The sequence below is a fragment of the Mytilus edulis genome, chromosome 2 (genome assembly GCF_963676685.1).
Source record: "Mytilus edulis chromosome 2, xbMytEdul2.2, whole genome shotgun sequence".
Classification (NCBI taxonomy): Eukaryota; Metazoa; Mollusca; class Bivalvia; order Mytilida; family Mytilidae; genus Mytilus; species Mytilus edulis.
This window is the reverse complement of record NC_092345.1, coordinates 101,540,385-101,558,356: the sequence shown is the minus strand read 5'-3', so window position 1 is coordinate 101,558,356 and position 17,972 is coordinate 101,540,385. Positions and strand designations below refer to the sequence as shown.

The 17,972-nt window shown below is 33.8% G+C and overlaps 2 protein-coding genes across 3 annotated transcripts in view; both read right to left on the bottom strand.

The window, feature by feature from the left end:
- Positions 1 to 6,839: 6,839 nt before the first annotated feature.
- LOC139513689 (chondroitin sulfate glucuronyltransferase-like) overlaps positions 6,840 to 17,972 on the bottom strand; it is an 18,878-nt gene continuing 7,745 nt past the window's right edge. Inside the window, exons 4-7 of one of the 2 annotated variants that reach the window (XM_071302401.1) lie at positions 11,655 to 11,773; positions 10,876 to 10,973; positions 10,734 to 10,749; positions 6,840 to 8,798 (exon numbers count right to left, since the gene is read on the bottom strand). In XM_071302401.1, coding sequence (XP_071158502.1) covers positions 7,702 to 8,798; positions 10,734 to 10,749; positions 10,876 to 10,973; positions 11,655 to 11,773 — 1,330 coding nt within the window. In that variant the 3' untranslated portion in view covers positions 6,840 to 7,701. Of the gene's footprint in view, positions 8,799 to 10,733; positions 10,750 to 10,859; positions 10,974 to 11,654; positions 11,774 to 17,972 lie in introns of both variants that reach the window. The other variant, XM_071302400.1, reaches the window with a different exon arrangement.
- Positions 15,397 to 17,972, bottom strand: part of LOC139513691 (uncharacterized) — a 4,565-nt gene continuing 1,989 nt past the window's right edge. The window contains exon 2 of the mRNA XM_071302404.1: positions 15,397 to 15,917. The gene's annotated coding sequence lies outside the window, so the exon portion shown is untranslated. The remainder of the gene's footprint in view (positions 15,918 to 17,972) is intronic.

Here is a 17,972-nt window from a genome sequence, read left to right as displayed (position 1 = left end):
ACTCTTCCTATCCGTATTCTGATATTGTACTCGGACTTCGTTCAAACTGCAGTTTAAACGTCGATATTGCTACGAGGCCATGTACATTAAGTTTTCTTTACATATTATATAGATCATGATGGCCTTACACAAAGCCTGGTTGACAATGTTTGAAGAGTTTTTAGCGTTGAAAATACACTGTTGGTTTGTTGGTCGTCTTTAATTCAAAACCTGTCTGATCGTCTTTGCACACTTTTCATATGTGTTCGGCCCCAAACCGAGCATGCATACTTAAGCTTACACTGTTCTAACTTATGTTATGCAGCGTTCAGCTTTTGTTTGTTGTAGGTAGTATAGTGCAGGTTTCTTTGGATTGCGGTCCTGGTTTAACTTGACGTTTTAGTTATGTTATTCTATTTGTTTGTTCGAATTAATGGTTTTATGGATTGTTAATTTGTTACACCTATAGGTATTTCGTTGAGTAAACCAAATCTGATATAATTTGTGGGGTATTTTTAACATCAGTGAGTATATTAATACCATTGCCTTGTGCCACAAATACACTTAAATAACAATGGTGATCTAATTTGTTAAGTAACTTATATATCCACTAAGAAGCTGGTCCAGATGAAATCCCAACAAGACTTGTCAAAGAGACTTGCACCATACTGCCTGGTAGAAACATTTACAACATTTTCCAATTATCAAACAATCAAGGCATCATTTTTTTCTATGGTCGGGTTGTTGTCTCTTTGGCACATTCCCCATTTCCATTCTCAATTTGATCATGTCAAATCTATATTTTTTTTTCGTTCAATGCTACATGCTTGTAGTGTTTAATGTCTATTGTTTTCTTATTCTTGTCACCAGATTGGAAAGAAACCATTGTCATACCAATTTCCAAAAAAGGAGACGAATTACCGTCAAGTTTCCTTGACTGCATTCACCATGGTCACATGCAAGATTTGAGAAGGCACCCTTATTAATAATGAAAATAAATACAGGTTTAGATTCAGTATTTCAAAGAACCCTGACTGTGTACACAAATTATGTTGAAATCAAATACAGTTGAAGTTTAGGCCCCCATTTGGACGATCTTTAAAACTGGGTCCAAAATCAGAAATCGAAATATATGTTTATTAATAGACAATATATAAGCTTAGTTTTTAAAGAATAACAAACAAACCTACCACAAATTCTTCAAACAATTTACCAAAGAAAAGAAAAATTTATTTATCATTTATACAATGTCTTCTAAAAATCTATAAAACTTATCGGTAATTATCTTCAAAATGGCTAATAATGAACAGCCAATTTCTGCCTATATCTATACTGTCCTTTATAGCTTATAATCACCAACACTTAGGAAACAGAAAATTTTCAAATAAATCTGTCACTCCAATTACAATTATGTGATAAGACATTTACCATATGCTTTGTAATATGGTACCAGGTGAAAATTTTCTAAAAACAATTAGTGTAATCGAACTTTGTATATAATTTCTGTTCAAAGGAAAATAACTCAATCACATAATAAGATACAACATACAAGAGTGCACACGCTGAAATGTCTCGCCTTCTATACTAATCATTGATATTATGTTGATAGTCCTAAGTATAAAGCTTGATTACAACTGTCACATAAACTTAACATTAACCAAGATAACTAAACAAAGACCAATGAACCTTGAAAATGAGGTCAAGGTTAAATGAACCATGCCAGGCAGACATGTACAGCTAACAATGCTTCTATACAACATATATAGTTGACACATTACTTATAGTTTAAGAAAAATAGACCAAAACACAAAAACTTAACACTGTGCAATGAACTGTGAAAATGAGGTCACGGTCAAGTAAAACCTGCGCGACTGACATAAAGATCATAAAATATTTCCATACACCAAATATAGTTGACCTATGGCATGTAGTATTAGATAAAAAGACCAAAACTCAAAAACTTAACTTTGACCACTGAACCATGAAAATGAGGTCAAGGTCACATGACATCTGCCCGCCAGACATGTACACTTTACAATCATTCCATACAACAAATATAGTAGACCTATTGCATATAGTATGAGAAAAACAGACCAAAACATAAAAATTTAACTATAACCACTGAACCATGAAAATGAGGTCAAGGTCAGATGACACCTGCCAGTTGGACATGTACACCTTACAGTCCTTCCATACACCGAATATACTAGCCCTATTGCTTATAGTATCTGAGATATGGACTTGACCACCAAAACTTAACCTTGTTCACTGATCCATGAAATGAGGTCGAGGTCAAGTGAAAACTGTCTGACAGACATGAGGACCTTGCAAGGTACGCACATATCAAATATAGTTATCCTATTACTTATAATTAGAGAGAATTCAACATTACAAAAAATTTGAACTTTTTTTTCAAGTGGTCACTGAACCATGAAAATGAGGTCAAGGACATTGGACATGTGACTGACGGAAACTTCGTAACATGAAGCATCTATATACAAAGTATGAAGCATCCAGGTCTTCCACCTTCTAAAATATAAAGCTTTTAAGAAGTGAGCTAACGTCGCCGCCGTAGCCGCCACCGCCGCCGGATCACTATCCCTATGTCGAGCTTTCTGCAACAAATGTTGCAGGCTCGACAAAAAAGGGCGATAACTTAACAAGGAAAAAGCAGAAATCGTCAAAATTGAATTTGAGCTTCATTTAGTGACAGGAATATATATGCTAGCGGCAATAAGTGAAATTAGGCATTAAGCTTAAATCCTAGGCAATAAGCTAACGCCTAGGCATTAAGTTATTGCCTGAAATTTTCAGGCATTAAGCTTATTTCCTGAAATATGATGATGATTATTCAACCTATTGCCGAACAAAATTTTAGGCAATAAGGGAACTGTGGAATTTATGTATATTCTGTGATTTATTCTTTATATAAAATAGTTTCTTCATTATACTCGTAATATTACATGTATTACTATACATTCATTAGACAGATCTTCAAATTTTATTTAGTAATTTTAATAGTTTAGAAAACAGAATTAAGATTGTATTCTTCTGACGTTTCAGTCTCGTTGAAACCTCGTAATGGAATTATTTCCAAAACATGTGATACTAGTGGAAAATTTAAATTATTTTAAAAAAAATGTAATACTCAAACTTAATTCTGTGAAAAATTGTGTATTTATAATAAGAAGTTTTTGAGTAATGCATTTTCAAATTTCATTATTAATCAAGTCAGTATCTTTAGCCAAAATTTTGAGAAGATGGGTAAGGGGTACAAACAATGATTCTACCAGAAACATGAACAAAAGTACATCCCATATCATTTTTTTTCTTTTCAAAATTCTTAGATATGTTGTTTTTCAATCATTTATAACAAAGAAGCTGAAACTATATGCATTTAGTACTAAAAAAATCTCTAATTTACAAAATTTATAGACAGCATGGGAAATTTGACACGAAAAGCCTCAAAATATGATAAAACTTTTCTTATATTAACACCTATAGTTTTCTTAAATGTATTCAGATCGGTCCACTTCATCTTCATTGAAAAAATGAAAAACAAATGTTTTTTTCACGATGTAAGACCAAAAATAGGTAAAACTTGATGAAAAATGGGAAAATCATCAAAATTGGGTACTTTCAAAGGGATGTAGCAAAAAAGGAGTGCACCACCATAAGATCTTTTCTTTTTTTAATCTTTTTTTATTGTTTACAGTCATATAAATCCCAAAATCAGGTTAAGAAAAAAGTTGAATTCTAGAAGTGTTTGGCTAAAATAAAAAAGTTTTTAAAAAAGTGATTGTATCAAAAAAAGGGGGTGGGTGGGGATTCTGTAAAATAGCGAATTTTTTTTTGAAATTTTCACTAGTCGAGCTGCTTTAAACTGATAAAAAGTAAACATTACTAAGATATGATTTTTTGCTCACACCATTTTCCATTTCTTTTAATTGGATAAGTAAATTTTCTTCGTTAACAGTTCCACAAATTGTGATAACAAATGATTTTAACACAAATTCGTATCTAGTTTTCATTTTTTCTAAAGTATTATTTGATAAGTTTTGATATAAATAACATATTTTAAAAGTGATTTTAATCCAGTAGATTTAAACTTCAGTTCTTATAATGTTATTTAAATGAATAAATTTCTTTTATTTACTCGCATTTATATTTTAGGCATTAAGCTTAATGCCTGCACACAATTTTCAGGATTTAAGCTTAAATCCTAGGATTTAAGACTAATGCCTAACATTATTTAGGCAATAGACTTACTGCCTAGGCGTTAGCTTATTGCCTAGGATTTAAGCTTAATGCCTAATTTCACTTATTGCCGCTAACATATATATATATCAAATTTGAATAAATTTCGTCAAAGTTTTTTTTATTCTATTAAACGGTCACTGTTTGACAGCCGCCAGCCCGCTGTACATCCCAAAATCATTAACTGATTTTCACTTTGAAAAATCTGGTTAAAAAACGAAAAAAATAAGGATTTTGGAAAAAAAGTGTGAGATCAAGAAAAAAATTGTCTTGTCCCCAAAATACCCATGGCTGATTGTTGATTACTGCTGGAATCATTAAAATGAGGACAAGGTAATTAAAACTCTGTCTGACTGAGGTAAACCCCTTAAATTATTCTACACAACTAATATTTAAAGTTTCTAAGAAACAACCCTAATTACAATCAAAGTGCGTGTAAGTACTGGTGGTAAAGATTGCTCCAATTTATCAGTGGAAAGTAAAATTAAATATTAAATTGATTGTAGATGACTTTAACAATGACATCATTTATATTTTAGAACATATATTAGATATATAGATTCCTGCAACTTGCAAAAGTTATGTAATTTTCTTGACAAGTGTAAGATCATTTTGTACCTTGAATATCTGAGCATATATTACATCGATAACTTTCCGGAAATATTCATGGATAGGATGTATAGAATGTAAATGGTCAATGCACTATATTTTGGGTATCAAAAAGGTAGTGAAAAGCCTTGGAAGATTAAGATAACAAGTCATTCCCATAAGGTTTTGATTGCATTTCGTGCAATCTTTACCTTAACATTTTACAAAACAAATGAACCATTAAATTACATTTATTTTTTAACATAAATTTATGTTGTGAATTTTTAGGTTGTACTATATCAACTGCCCTAATAGATATGGTGTCTTACATTGTCTCAGGCAAATCTACCTAAGTATGAGGAAATATACTGAAACAGCTGTTAAAGTTTCTTCTTGTTTAACTTGCTAAGCATATACAATTTCATATGCAAAGCATCACAGGCCTGTTTTCTGACTTAGTATAAATGTTGTTGTTTGCTGAACATATTGTTTTAACTGTTAGGGCAATATTTACTCACATAAAACCTGACCATGTTTTATGACTATACCATGTGAGGATAGTGACTGATCATGTTTTATGACTATACCATGTGAGGATAGTGACTGACCATGTTTTATGACTATACCATGTGAGGATAGGGACTGATCATGTTTTATGACTATACCATGTGAGGATAGGGACTGATCATGTTTTATGACTATACCATGTGAGGATAGGGACTGATCATGTTTTATGACTATACCATGTGAGGATAGGGACTGATCATGTTTTATGACTATACCATGTGAGGATAGGGACTGACCATGTTTTATGACTATACCATGTGAGGATAGGGACTGATCATGTTTTATGACTATACCATGTGAGGATAGGGACTGATCATGTTTTATGAATATACCATGTGAGGATAGGGACTGATCATGTTTTATGACTATACCATGTGAGGATAGTGACTGATCATGTTTTATGACTATACCATGTGAGGATAGGGACTGACCATGTTTTATGACTATACCATGTGAGGATAGGGACTGACCATGTTTTATGACTATACCATGTGAGGATAGGGACTGATCATGTTTTATGACTATACCATGTGAGGATAGGGACTGATCATGTTTTATGACTATACCATGTGAGGATAGGGACTGATCATGTTTTATGACTATACCATGTGAGGATAGTGACTGATCATGTTTTATGACTATACCATGTGAGGATAGGGACTGACCATGTTTTATGACTATACCATGTGAGGATAGGGACTGACCATGTTTTATGACTATACCATGTGAGGATAGTGACTGACCATGTTTTATGACTATACCATGTGAGGATAGGGACTGACCATGTTTTATGACTATACCATGTGAGGATAGTGACTGACCATGTTTTATGACTATACCATGTGAGGATATGGACTGATCATGTTTTATGACTATACCATGTGAAGATAGTGAAGTCTGAGATTTCTTTGCCAGCTTTTAGGAACTTAGGCCATGGGTTCAACGGCCCAAACATGTCATAAAAAGGCTGTCAAATGTTGGATAAACCTAAGACAAGCTTTGTTGTTTATTGATTGTTTGAGAGGAATGTGGTAGGTGTGATCAGTTGTAATGTGTTATAACTGTGGTCATTTCTGTTTCCTTTTTTTATGTATCATTATGATGAAGTTAACCATAGGACAGATTAAATATGTAATATTTGTACATATTCGTTTTGATGATGTATATATTCTATTATTAGGCTCAATGTGTCAATAACCAGCAGGGAAACATTTAACTAGTTATCACATTTACCTCCAGGGAAACATTTAACTAGTTATCACATTTACCTCCAGGGAAACATTTATCTAGTTATCACATTTACCTCTAGGGAAACATTTCACTTGATATTATATTTACCTTTGGTGAGACTTGTATCACCAAGATTGACAACTGGTTGAATTCTGCCATTTTGCTCATAAGTAGTAAGAAACTTTTCTCACTATTTTGAATGAAATAAAAAGACCTCAGAAAATGAAACAAATTTTATTCTAAAAGGTTTTAAAAGATTACATGTTTAAAAACATGCATATCAATATATATGTGTAAGTATATATATGCTATGTATATTTGGCACAACATTCAAGATTTTATCAAGCAGGTACATTTAATGTACTACAAGGTAATATATATCTTGCTATAAAATAATTAACCTTCAGTAGTTTGATCACTGAGATGAATTCTAGAGATTCTTTGTAACTAAGATCTATCTGCCACTTTCAACACATTGTCATACTAACATGACTAACCAAAGTTGGTTTTAGTTTTGAAATTAATAAGTTGTATTCAACAATTGTAAATCATTTATGTAGTCTCTTGTCATCTGAATGTCATAGTTTTGTCAGATTTTCAAAATAGCTTGATAATGTTTTTAGAAATCTCACAATTGATTATAAAATTGAAAACAGGATATATAAATAATGAGAGCTACTCAATACTTTTCTTAGAAAGACATTCTTCAATACTGTAAAATGATGTTAATGCTAAAATAAATGAAAAGGTTGAATAAGCAAGTGACTGTATTGCACAAATATCAGTTTGGATGAAACTTTGATGTCAAAATGGACATGTTTGATTAAAAAAGTTTGTTTTATTCATTGTTCGTGTGATTTATCCAAAATTAAATGAGCAAAATTTTTTTTTACCTGAATCAACATCTTGTTTCAGAGTATCTATAAACATGATAATGTATAAAGGGGATTGTGGCTTATGCATATTTTTTTGTTGCTGATTGGCAGCAATTAATGTAAGCAGTTTCATAATCATGATTGAAAATTACATCTTATTATATATTCATGGTAAGAACATGAAAGAAACAAAATTCAATAATTGTTACCCGATGGTATTTGTAAGCTGTTTGGCAGATTTGACAACCTCCTCTACCGATAAATGTTTCTTTTCAGCATAATCAAACACTGCTTTTGCAAGCTGTGAACGGCTAGCTAAACTTTCTGATTTTCTTTTATTACAGCGTAACTTATCATCATCTCTGACTGGACAATCAAGCAATTTCCAACGAATTCTGAGAGAGGGTTCAGCAGCTCTGAAGACATGGAGACTTTGAACCTTTAAGAATAAGTCTATTAATGAAGTTTTCTTTGTATCACTTGGTGACACATGTTTCCTACTGTTCATATAGTCTGACATATAGAAGGAGCTGTGTTCATAAGAATCCACATCAAAATGACCATATCTCTGACCAAGCTCAACACCAGGTGGATAGGGGGGCTTTTGATATACCATATTTTGTTTATATTGCCAGAAACTTATTGGGAAAAAGACTTGAACATTTGGTATGGTATTCATACGGACTCGGTTCAAGTAGTCAATGTCCATTTCCATTCCAATACTACATACACTGACTAGATCTCCTGATTGTAAATCTCTCATTACGTAGTCCAGGAGATCTAGTTCTGACTTCTCAGAAGTCTCTAATACCTTCCACATGACAGTACCCTTCCTACTGGGATGGTTATTTAGATGGTAATCTATTACAGTTTTGGGAACAGCAAAAGGATCCCCACTTTTCCCCTTCTTTTTCTCATACACAAATATAACATAAAGATAGGAATTATCACTGGTTTCTAAGACTGTCTTTGCAAATCCTTCCATAAAATTCCCAAAATCTTCCATCTCACTTTCATACACAGGCAAGATTAAATGTATTTGAGAATTTTCTGTCACGTAAGGCATTGGGACAATTTCCACTTTACCTAAAGGACGGAGTAAATGAACTCGTTTCTGTTCTGTCTTTTCATGCCTATGTTTACCATACAGTTCTAAATCTAATGTGTATTCCATGCCTCTCGAAGGCTCAAATCTTCTGTATCCGTTTACAAGTTTGAACTGTTTGAATTTGTCACCATAAATGCTGATTAATCTATCAAAAGCAATCTGCTGAATTTCCTGTATATCTTGTTTGTCAGCTCCTGAAACCATGAAACATTAAAATTTGTTAACAATGATACCTAAACGAAATATAATCTGACATACATTAAAATGTATTAAACATAATTAACAAAATGACATTTCATAAATGAATATTTGTCCTCTATATTAAACTACTCATATAATGATAATAAGTTTCACTCTCAGTTTAAATTAAATAAAACAATTTCATCTTTATAAAATTCATAAAATCTGGAAAAATTTTAACACGTGAGAGTGCTAACAATGCAATTTTCTATAAAATTAATATTTCCAGGGGCATTACTCTTTTTAAAATAATTGATCATCACTGATTTTTAAATTTGTCCAAAACATAGCTGATAAATACCTATGATATAAGTTTCATTAAAAAATGACAAGAATTGTACAAATGAGAGCACTTACGATGCAATTATTAATATAAGGGGCATTATATACATTTCATAAAACTCTGGCAAGAATTGTACAGGAGAGAGCGCTAACAAAACCACATATACAGATGCACTGTATTTCAATGTTCCCCACAATGAGTTGCACGAGGGACAATAATAATTTCCTTTATAAAATGTTGGTAGAGTATCATGTGAGTATAGATGTAAGACAGTTGAAGTTACCTTGTAATGGTCTAATGTTGGTAGAGTATCATGTGAGTATAGATGTAAGACAGTTGAAGTTACCTTGTAATGGTCTAATGTTGGTAGAGTATCATGTGAGTATAGATGTAAGACAGTTGAAGTTACCTTGTAATGGTCTAATGTTGGTAGAGTATCATGTGAGTATATATGTAAGACAGTTGAAGTTACCTTGTAATGGTCTAATGTTGGTAGAGTATCATGTGAGTATATATGTAAGACAGTTGAAGTTACCTTGTAATGGTCTAATGTTGGTAGAGTATCATGTGAGTATAGATGTAAGACAGTTGAAGTTACCTTGTAATGGTCTAATGTTGGTAGAGTATCATGTGAGTATATATGTAAGACAGTTGAAGTTACCTTGTAATGGTCTAATGTTGGTAGAGTATCATGTGAGTATAGATGTAAGACAGTTGAAGTTACCTTGTAATGGTCTAATGTTGGTAGAGTATCATGTGAGTATATATGTAAGACAGTTGAAGTTACCTTGTAATGGTCTAATGTTGGTAGAGTATCATGTGAGTATATATGTAAGACAGTTGAAGTTACCTTGTAATGGTCTAATGTTGGTAGAGTATCATGTGAGTATATATGTAAGACAGTTGAAGTTACCTTGTAATGGTCTAATGTTGGTAGAGTATCATGTGAGTATATATGTAAGACAGTTGAAGTTACCTTGTAATGGTCTAATGTTGGTAGAGTATCATGTGAGTATATATGTAAGACAGTTGAAGTTACCTTGTAATGGTCTAATGTTGGTAGAGTATCATGTGAGTATAGATGTAAGACAGTTGAAGTTACCTTGTAATGGTCTAATGTTGGTAGAGTATCATGTGAGTATAGATGTAAGACAGTTGAAGTTACCTTGTAATGGTCTAATGTTGGTAGAGTATCATGTGAGTATAGATGTAAGACAGTTGAAGTTACCTTGTAATGGTCTAATGTTGGTAGAGTATCATGTGAGTATATATGTAAGACAGTTGAAGTTACCTTGTAATGGTCTAATGTTGGTAGAGTATCATGTGAGTATAGATGTAAGACAGTTGAAGTTACCTTGTAATGGTCTAATGTTGGTAGAGTATCATGTGAGTATATATGTAAGACAGTTGAAGTTACCTTGTAATGGTCTAATGTTGGTAGAGTATCATGTGAGTATAGATGTAAGACAGTTGAAGTTACCTTGTAATGGTCTAATGTTGGTAGAGTATCATGTGAGTATAGATGTAAGACAGTTGAAGTTACCTTGTAATGGTCTAATGTTGGTAGAGTATCATGTGAGTATAGATGTATGACAGTTGAAGTTACCTTGTAATGGTCTAATGTTGGTAGAGTATCATGTGAGTATATATGTAAGACAGTTGAAGTTACCTTGTAATGGTCTAATGTTGGTAGAGTATCATGTGAGTATATATGTAAGACAGTTGAAGTTACCTTGCAATGGTCTAATGTTGGTAAAGTCATCATCAAAATATATATGTGTGTCTGTGAAGTAGGACCACTGTACTACATCAAATCTGGTGTTCGGTTTAAAGGCTTCAGGCACACCTGTTATGTAGAAAGTACATATTCAATTTTCATTAAATTTATGATGTTACTTTTTTACCACATTTTATTCCTTTGTGGTGAGGTCAAGCAAAGACATATTTAGTTAATCTTGAAGCAATGTAATACAGTACACTTTGTAGTCTGGGAATGATATAGAAAATTTGTGTTTTTGATTAATTTCCATATAAATATACACTACAGAAAAAAAAACATGAAATTATTGACTTATTAAATTGTTTAACATATTCAAGCATATAAACCTAATTTGACCTACAGCTTTATTATGGCATTTTACTTTTACTTGGATCATTAACAAACAATAACTTCATAAAACACTTTCCAAGTTTTTGCAAGCATTGAATTTTCATGATTTTGAGGGATGATTTTGAAAAGAGAAGGAAAATACAATTTCATAAGCATTTATATCTTCTACCACTTAGAGGGTACACTCAATCTCATAGATATTTTAAACAGAATAAATATAATTATTTCCCATACCTCTGTCAAGGGGAGGAAAACAAGGAATTAAAAATTCAATAAAATAATGGAAAAAATTCACAAGCAAATTTTATGCATCTTGTGTTGCATAAAATGCATTTTTATTTCACCAATAAAACAACACTGAGTATAATTTTTAACTTTCTCTGAAAAACATCAGCATGAACATTTGAATCCAAATACCTATTGGCCACTGAAGAGAACCTTTTCCACCAGGTGCAAATTCACTCAAACCAATTATACTGTCCTTCGCTTTTTGAATTTCTTGACGAGTAAGGTTGATTTCCAACTGACAAAAATATCTGAAAATAGTACTACATCTATCACAATATAACATACACTATGGAAACAAATTGCTTTAATGTATTATCTTTTTCTTATATAACAGTTAATATTCAAAGATAACTATGACAAAATAATATTACTTGTTTCACCATAAATAGTCATATAAATCCATCCATGCTGCAAATATCATTGTATAGATCAAAATTCTTTGTTATTTACATATTGTTGGCTATAAATAAACAATATTCATAACACATTGTTTACACAAGAGATTACAATCATTGATTATTTTTCATAAGTTTGTCTCAAGATGTGTAGTGTTTTTATTGTGTCATCTATGTTTAGACTGAAAGTGTGCCTATAGATGTGTAGTGATTTTATGGTGTCATCAGTGTGAAGACTGAATGTTTGCCTATAGATGTGTAGTGATTTTATGGTGTCATCAGTGTGAAGACTGAATGTTTGCCTATAGATGTGTAGTGATTTTATGGTGTCATCAGTGTGAAGACTGAATGTTTGCCTATAGATGTGTAGTGATTTTATGGTGTCATCAGTGTGAAGACTGAATGTTTGCCTATAGATGTGTAGTGATTTTATGGTGTCATCAGTGTGAAGACTGAAAGTGTGCCTATAGATGTGTAGTGATTTTATGGTGTCATCAGTGTGAAGACTGAATGTTTGCCTATAGATGTGTAGTGATTTTATGGTGTCATCAGTGTGAAGACTGAATGTTTGCCTATAGATGTGTAGTGTTTTTATGGTGTCATCAGTGTGAAGACTGAATGTTTGCCTCTAGAGGTGTAGTGTATTTATGGTGTCATCTGTGTTTAGACTGAATGTTTGCCTATAGATGTGTAGTGTTTTTATGGTGTCATCAGTGTGAAGACTGAATGTTTGCCTCTAGAGGTGTAGTGTGTTTATGGTGTCATCAGTGTGAAGACTGAATGTTTGCCTCTAGAGGTGTAGTGTGTTTATGGTGTCATCAGTGTGAAGACTGAATGTTTGCCTATAGATATGTAGTGTTTTTATAGTGTCATCAGTGTGAAGACTGAATGTTTGCCTATAGATGTGTAGTGTTTTTATGGTGTCATCAGTGTGAAGACTGAATGTTTGCCTCTAGAGGTGGAGTGTATTTATGGTGTCATCTGTGTTTAGACTGAATGTTTGCCTATAGATGTGTAGTGTTTTTATGGTGTCATCAGTGTGAAGACTGAATGTTTGCCTCTAGAGGTGTAGTGTGTTTATGGTGTCATCAGTGTGAAGACTGAATGTTTGCCTCTAGAGGTGTAGTGTGTTTATGGTGTCATCAGTGTGAAGACTGAATGTTTGCCTATAGATATGTAGTGTTTTTATAGTGTCATCAGTGTGAAAACTGAATGTTTGCCTATAGATGTGTAGTGTTTTTATGGTGTCATCAGTGTGAAGACTGAATGTTTGCCTATAGATGTGTAGTGTTTTTATGGTGTCATCAGTGTGAAGACTGGATGTTTGCCTATAGATGTGTAGTGATTTTATGGTGTCATCAGTGTGAAGACTGAATGTTTGCCTATAGATGTGTAGTGTTTTTATGGTGTCATCAGTGTGAAGACTGAATGTTTGCCTCTAGAGGTGTAGTGTATTTATGGTGTCATCTGTGTTTAGACTGAATGTTTGCCTATAGATGTGTAGTGTTTTTATGGTGTCATCAGTGTGAAGACTGAATGTTTGCCTCTAGAGGTGTAGTGTGTTTATGGTGTCATCAGTGTGAAGACTGAATGTTTGCCTCTAGAGGTGTAGTGTGTTTATGGTGTCATCAGTGTGAAGACTGAATGTTTGCCTATAGATATGTAGTGTTTTTATAGTGTCATCAGTGTGAAAACTGAATGTTTGCCTATAGATGTGTAGTGTTTTTATGGTGTCATCAGTGTGAAGACTGAATGTTTGCCTATAGATGTGTAGTGTTTTTATGGTGTCATCAGTGTGAAGACTGAATGTTTGCCTATAGATGTGTAGTGTTTTTATGGTGTCATCAGTGTGAAGACTGAATGTTTGCCTATAGATGTGTAGTGTTTTTATGGTGTCATCAGTGTGAAGACTGAATGTTTGCCTATAGATGTGTAGTGTTTTTATGGTGTCATCTGTGTGAAGACTGGATGTTTGCCTATAGATGTGTAGTGTTTTTATAGTGTCATCAGTGTGAAGACTGAATGTTTGCCTATAGATGTGTAGTGTTTTAATGGTGTCATCAGTGTGAAGACTGGATGTTTGCCTATAGATGTGTAGTGTTTTTATGGTGTCATCAGTTTGAAGACTGAATGTTTGCCTATAGATGTGTAGTGTTTTTATGGTGTCATCAGTGTGAAGACTGAATGTTTGCCTATAGATGTGTAGTGTTTTTATGGTGTCATCAGTGTGAAGACTGAATGTTTGCCTCTAGATGTGTAGTGTTTTTATGGTGTCATCTGTGTGAAGACTGGATGTTTGCCTCTAGATGTGTAGTGTTTTTATGGTGTCATCAGTGTGAAGACTGAATGTTTGCCTCTAGATGTGTAGTGTTTTTCTGGTGTCATCAGTGTGAAGACTGGATGTTTGCCTGTAGATGTGTAGTGTTTTTATAGTGTCATCAGTGTGAAGACTGAATGTTTGCCTCTAGATGTGTAGTGTTTTTCTGGTGTCATCAGTGTGAAGACTGGATGTTTGCCTGTAGATGTGTAGTGTTTTTATAGTGTCATCAGTGTGAAGACTGAATGTTTGCCTATAGATGTGTAGTGTTTTTATGGTGTCATCAGTGTGAAGACTGGATGTTTGCCTCTAGATGTGTAGTGTTTTTATAGTGTCATCAGTGTGAAGACTGAATGTTTGCCTCTAGATGTGTAGTGTTTTTATGGTGTCATCAGTGTGAAGACTGGATGTTTGCCTGTAGATGTGTAGTGTTTTTATAGTGTCATCAGTGTGAAGACTGAATGTTTGCCTCTAGATGTGTAGTGTTTTTATGGTGTCATCAGTGTGAAGACTGAATGTTTGCCTATAGAGGTGTAGTGTTTTTATGGTGTCATCAGTTTGTACAATTTTGTTCACAAATTGGAATTTTGTGAACGTAGTTACACTTACCTGATATCCTTACATTATGGATTATCTTTCCGGTATTTGGTCACATCTCGCTCAAAACGCTTGACTGATCAAGAATTCAAACCTCTCGGTGAATCAGTCCAAGCGTGAGAACCCCTTCAGTATTCTCCGGCGAAATCCAAACAGATTTCCAAAAGAATTACTAATGGGGAGGAGGTGGGTAGTATATCAGGTAAGTGTAACTACGTTCACAAAATTCCAATTTGTGAACAAAATTGTACAATTTTAATATTACTTGTTACACTTACCTGATATCCTTACATTATGGATATCCATAGATTCTAAAGCAGTCCCAACTCAAGCGGTGGACTGTAATTCTTTTGTTCAAATAATGTACACTATATTACACTATATACAAAGTCTAAATGTTTGACTGTAAACACATTAAATAGATGTCTTTTTCATCTCACACACAAAGGTTTAAAAACTTGCATCGCATCTCGTCAGATATGAATAGTTCCAACACTGTACAAACTATATTACAAGTTAAAAACTGTACACATTTTTCTTCTTTTTTTGAATTTTATGTATTTTTTTTTTTTTTTTTTTTTTTTTTTTTACTTCGATAAAACATGAGGGTCTATGTGACGTAAGTAAAATTTGGTGAATGTGGATTCCCTGCTCCAATCAGCAGCTTCCATGATGTTCTTCATTGATGCACCTTTATAAAGAGCCCAAGAAGGACCAATAGCTCTTGTCGAATGAGCTTTAACAGATTTCTTTTTGTCGTTATATGCCATCTGAATGGTACTCACAATCCATGATGAAATTGTTTGACTTGAAATTGGCTTATGTGGATTACTAATTGCTAAAAACAATTTACTATCTTGTCTGTTTTCACCACGAAAATTGTCAGTGCTCTTTAAATAGTAAGTTAATGCCCTTTTAGGGTCAAGAAGCTTTTCTGCCTCAAAGGCAGGTACAAAAATCTTAGCACCAAAATGTCCAGGACGGTCTTGTTTTGACAATCCTTCTCTAATAAAATAAACTCCTCTGCTATGTACAGATATATTTCCATCTCCCAAACGTAAGGCCTGTATATCACTGCAACGCCTGAAAGTAGTGATAGCAATTAAAAATACAGTTTTCCATGTGATAAACTTGAGTTCAGCCTTTTTCATTGGTTCAAAAGGCTTTTTCTTTAACATCTCAAGTATTTTATCTAAATTCCATTCAGGAAGTAGTTTGACCCTGGGAGGCCTTGAATTGAAAACACCCCTCAATAAGCGAATAATGTATGGGTGTTGACCTACTGGTATTTTTTCGACTGGTGGTAAAACACTTGATACTATAGATCTGTAGCCCCCAATCGTACTATACTGGAGACCACTGGTATACAGACTTGTAAGAAAATCTGCAGTTTCTGTTAAAGAGGCAGAATAGGGATCAATTTCCCTTTCACTACACCAGCCAGAGAATTTTTTGAACTTACTAGAATAGTCTTTTTGAGTTCCTGTTCTCCAAGAAGCTGACATGAGTTGTCTAGTTTCTTTAGAAAAGCCTCTCTTTTTGAAAATTCTGTTGATAGAGGCCATGCAACCAGACTGAATATTTCTGGGCTTGGATGGTATATTTTTGTTCTTGGTTGATGTAGTAGATTTTTTTGAACTGGTATTTTTATGGGATAATCTGATATCATTTTTAGCAGTTCTGGGTACCAGTGTCTCCTCGGCCAATGAGGAGCTACTAGAATTAGCTGGCAATTGTACCGATTCATGTGTTGAAGCACTTTCGGTACTAGACAGATCGGAGGAAATGCATACCCGATTACATTGTCCCACGGTATGGACAGAGCATCTATTGCATATGCTTCCGGGTGTGGAAACCATGAACAAAATATTTTCACTTTGCGATTTTCCGCTGACGCAAACAAATCTATCATTGGTCTGCCTAACCTGACAAAAATTTGTTGAGCTACAGTCTCCTGAAGAGACCACTCTGTGTGTCTTATTTTTGTCCGTGATAGAAGATCTGCTAACACATTCGCTTTGCCTGCTATATGTGCTGCTTTTATCTGAATTTTGTGTTCTATTAGGAGTTTCAATAAATCCCAAGTTTTTTGACAAAGCTGAATTGATTTGGTGCCCCCCTGTTTGTTTATGTATTGTACAACAGTCGAGTTGTCGCATCGCAGAAGTACATTTTTCCCTTTCAACTGAGGAAGAAAATGTTGTATTGTTTTCAGTACAGCTTCTAACTCTAGACAATTGATATGTTGAGTTTTCTGTATATCTGACCAGGTCCCTTTGACTATCTGGGAATCCATGTGACCACCCCAACCGTTCGATGTAGAAGCATCTGTTGTTATGGTCACATGAGTTTCCCAGTGTTGTAAAGATCTGCCCTTTGTAATGTTGGCTGTATCTGACCACCAAATCAGATGAGATTTTAGATATTGTGTAATTGGAACATTCAGTTCCAGATTTTGAGAAGTGGGGCGCCAATGACTCAGCAAATAAATTTGAATTGGTCTCATATGAAGTCTTGCATAGGGAATCATCTCTATGCAAGAAGCCATAATTCCAAGTAGATGTAAAAAATCTCTGGCTGTTGCATGTTTTTTCAAGTTCATTACTTTGACTGTTTTTAGTAATTTCAACACTCTTTCTTGTGTTGGCATTACCATTCCTAAATCCAGATGGAATAATGCACCTATATATGTTATTTTCTGTGTTGGAGTTAAAGAGGATTTTTTTAGATTAATTATGAAACCCAACTTTACCAGAAGATTCAACACTATCTCTCGATCCTGGACTAACATGAGAGATGATTGATTTACTAGAAACCAGTCGTCCAGGTATACTACTAGTCTGATGCCTTGTGCTCGTAAATGTGCAGCTACTACCGATACTACTTTGGTAAAAACTCGAGGAGCTGATGTTGGACCAAACGGTAGAGCTGAAAATTGTAAGCAAGGGCTGTTTTTTACACAAAACCTCAGATACTGTCTGTGTTTTTGAAATACAGGGATATGCATATATGCGTCCTTTAGATCGAGAGATATTGCCCAATCCCCTTGTTTTACTACATTCAAAACTGTTGATAGAGAGTCCATTTTGAAGTGTTGTTTTCGGAGATACCTGTTGAGGGGTTTTAAATTTATAACGG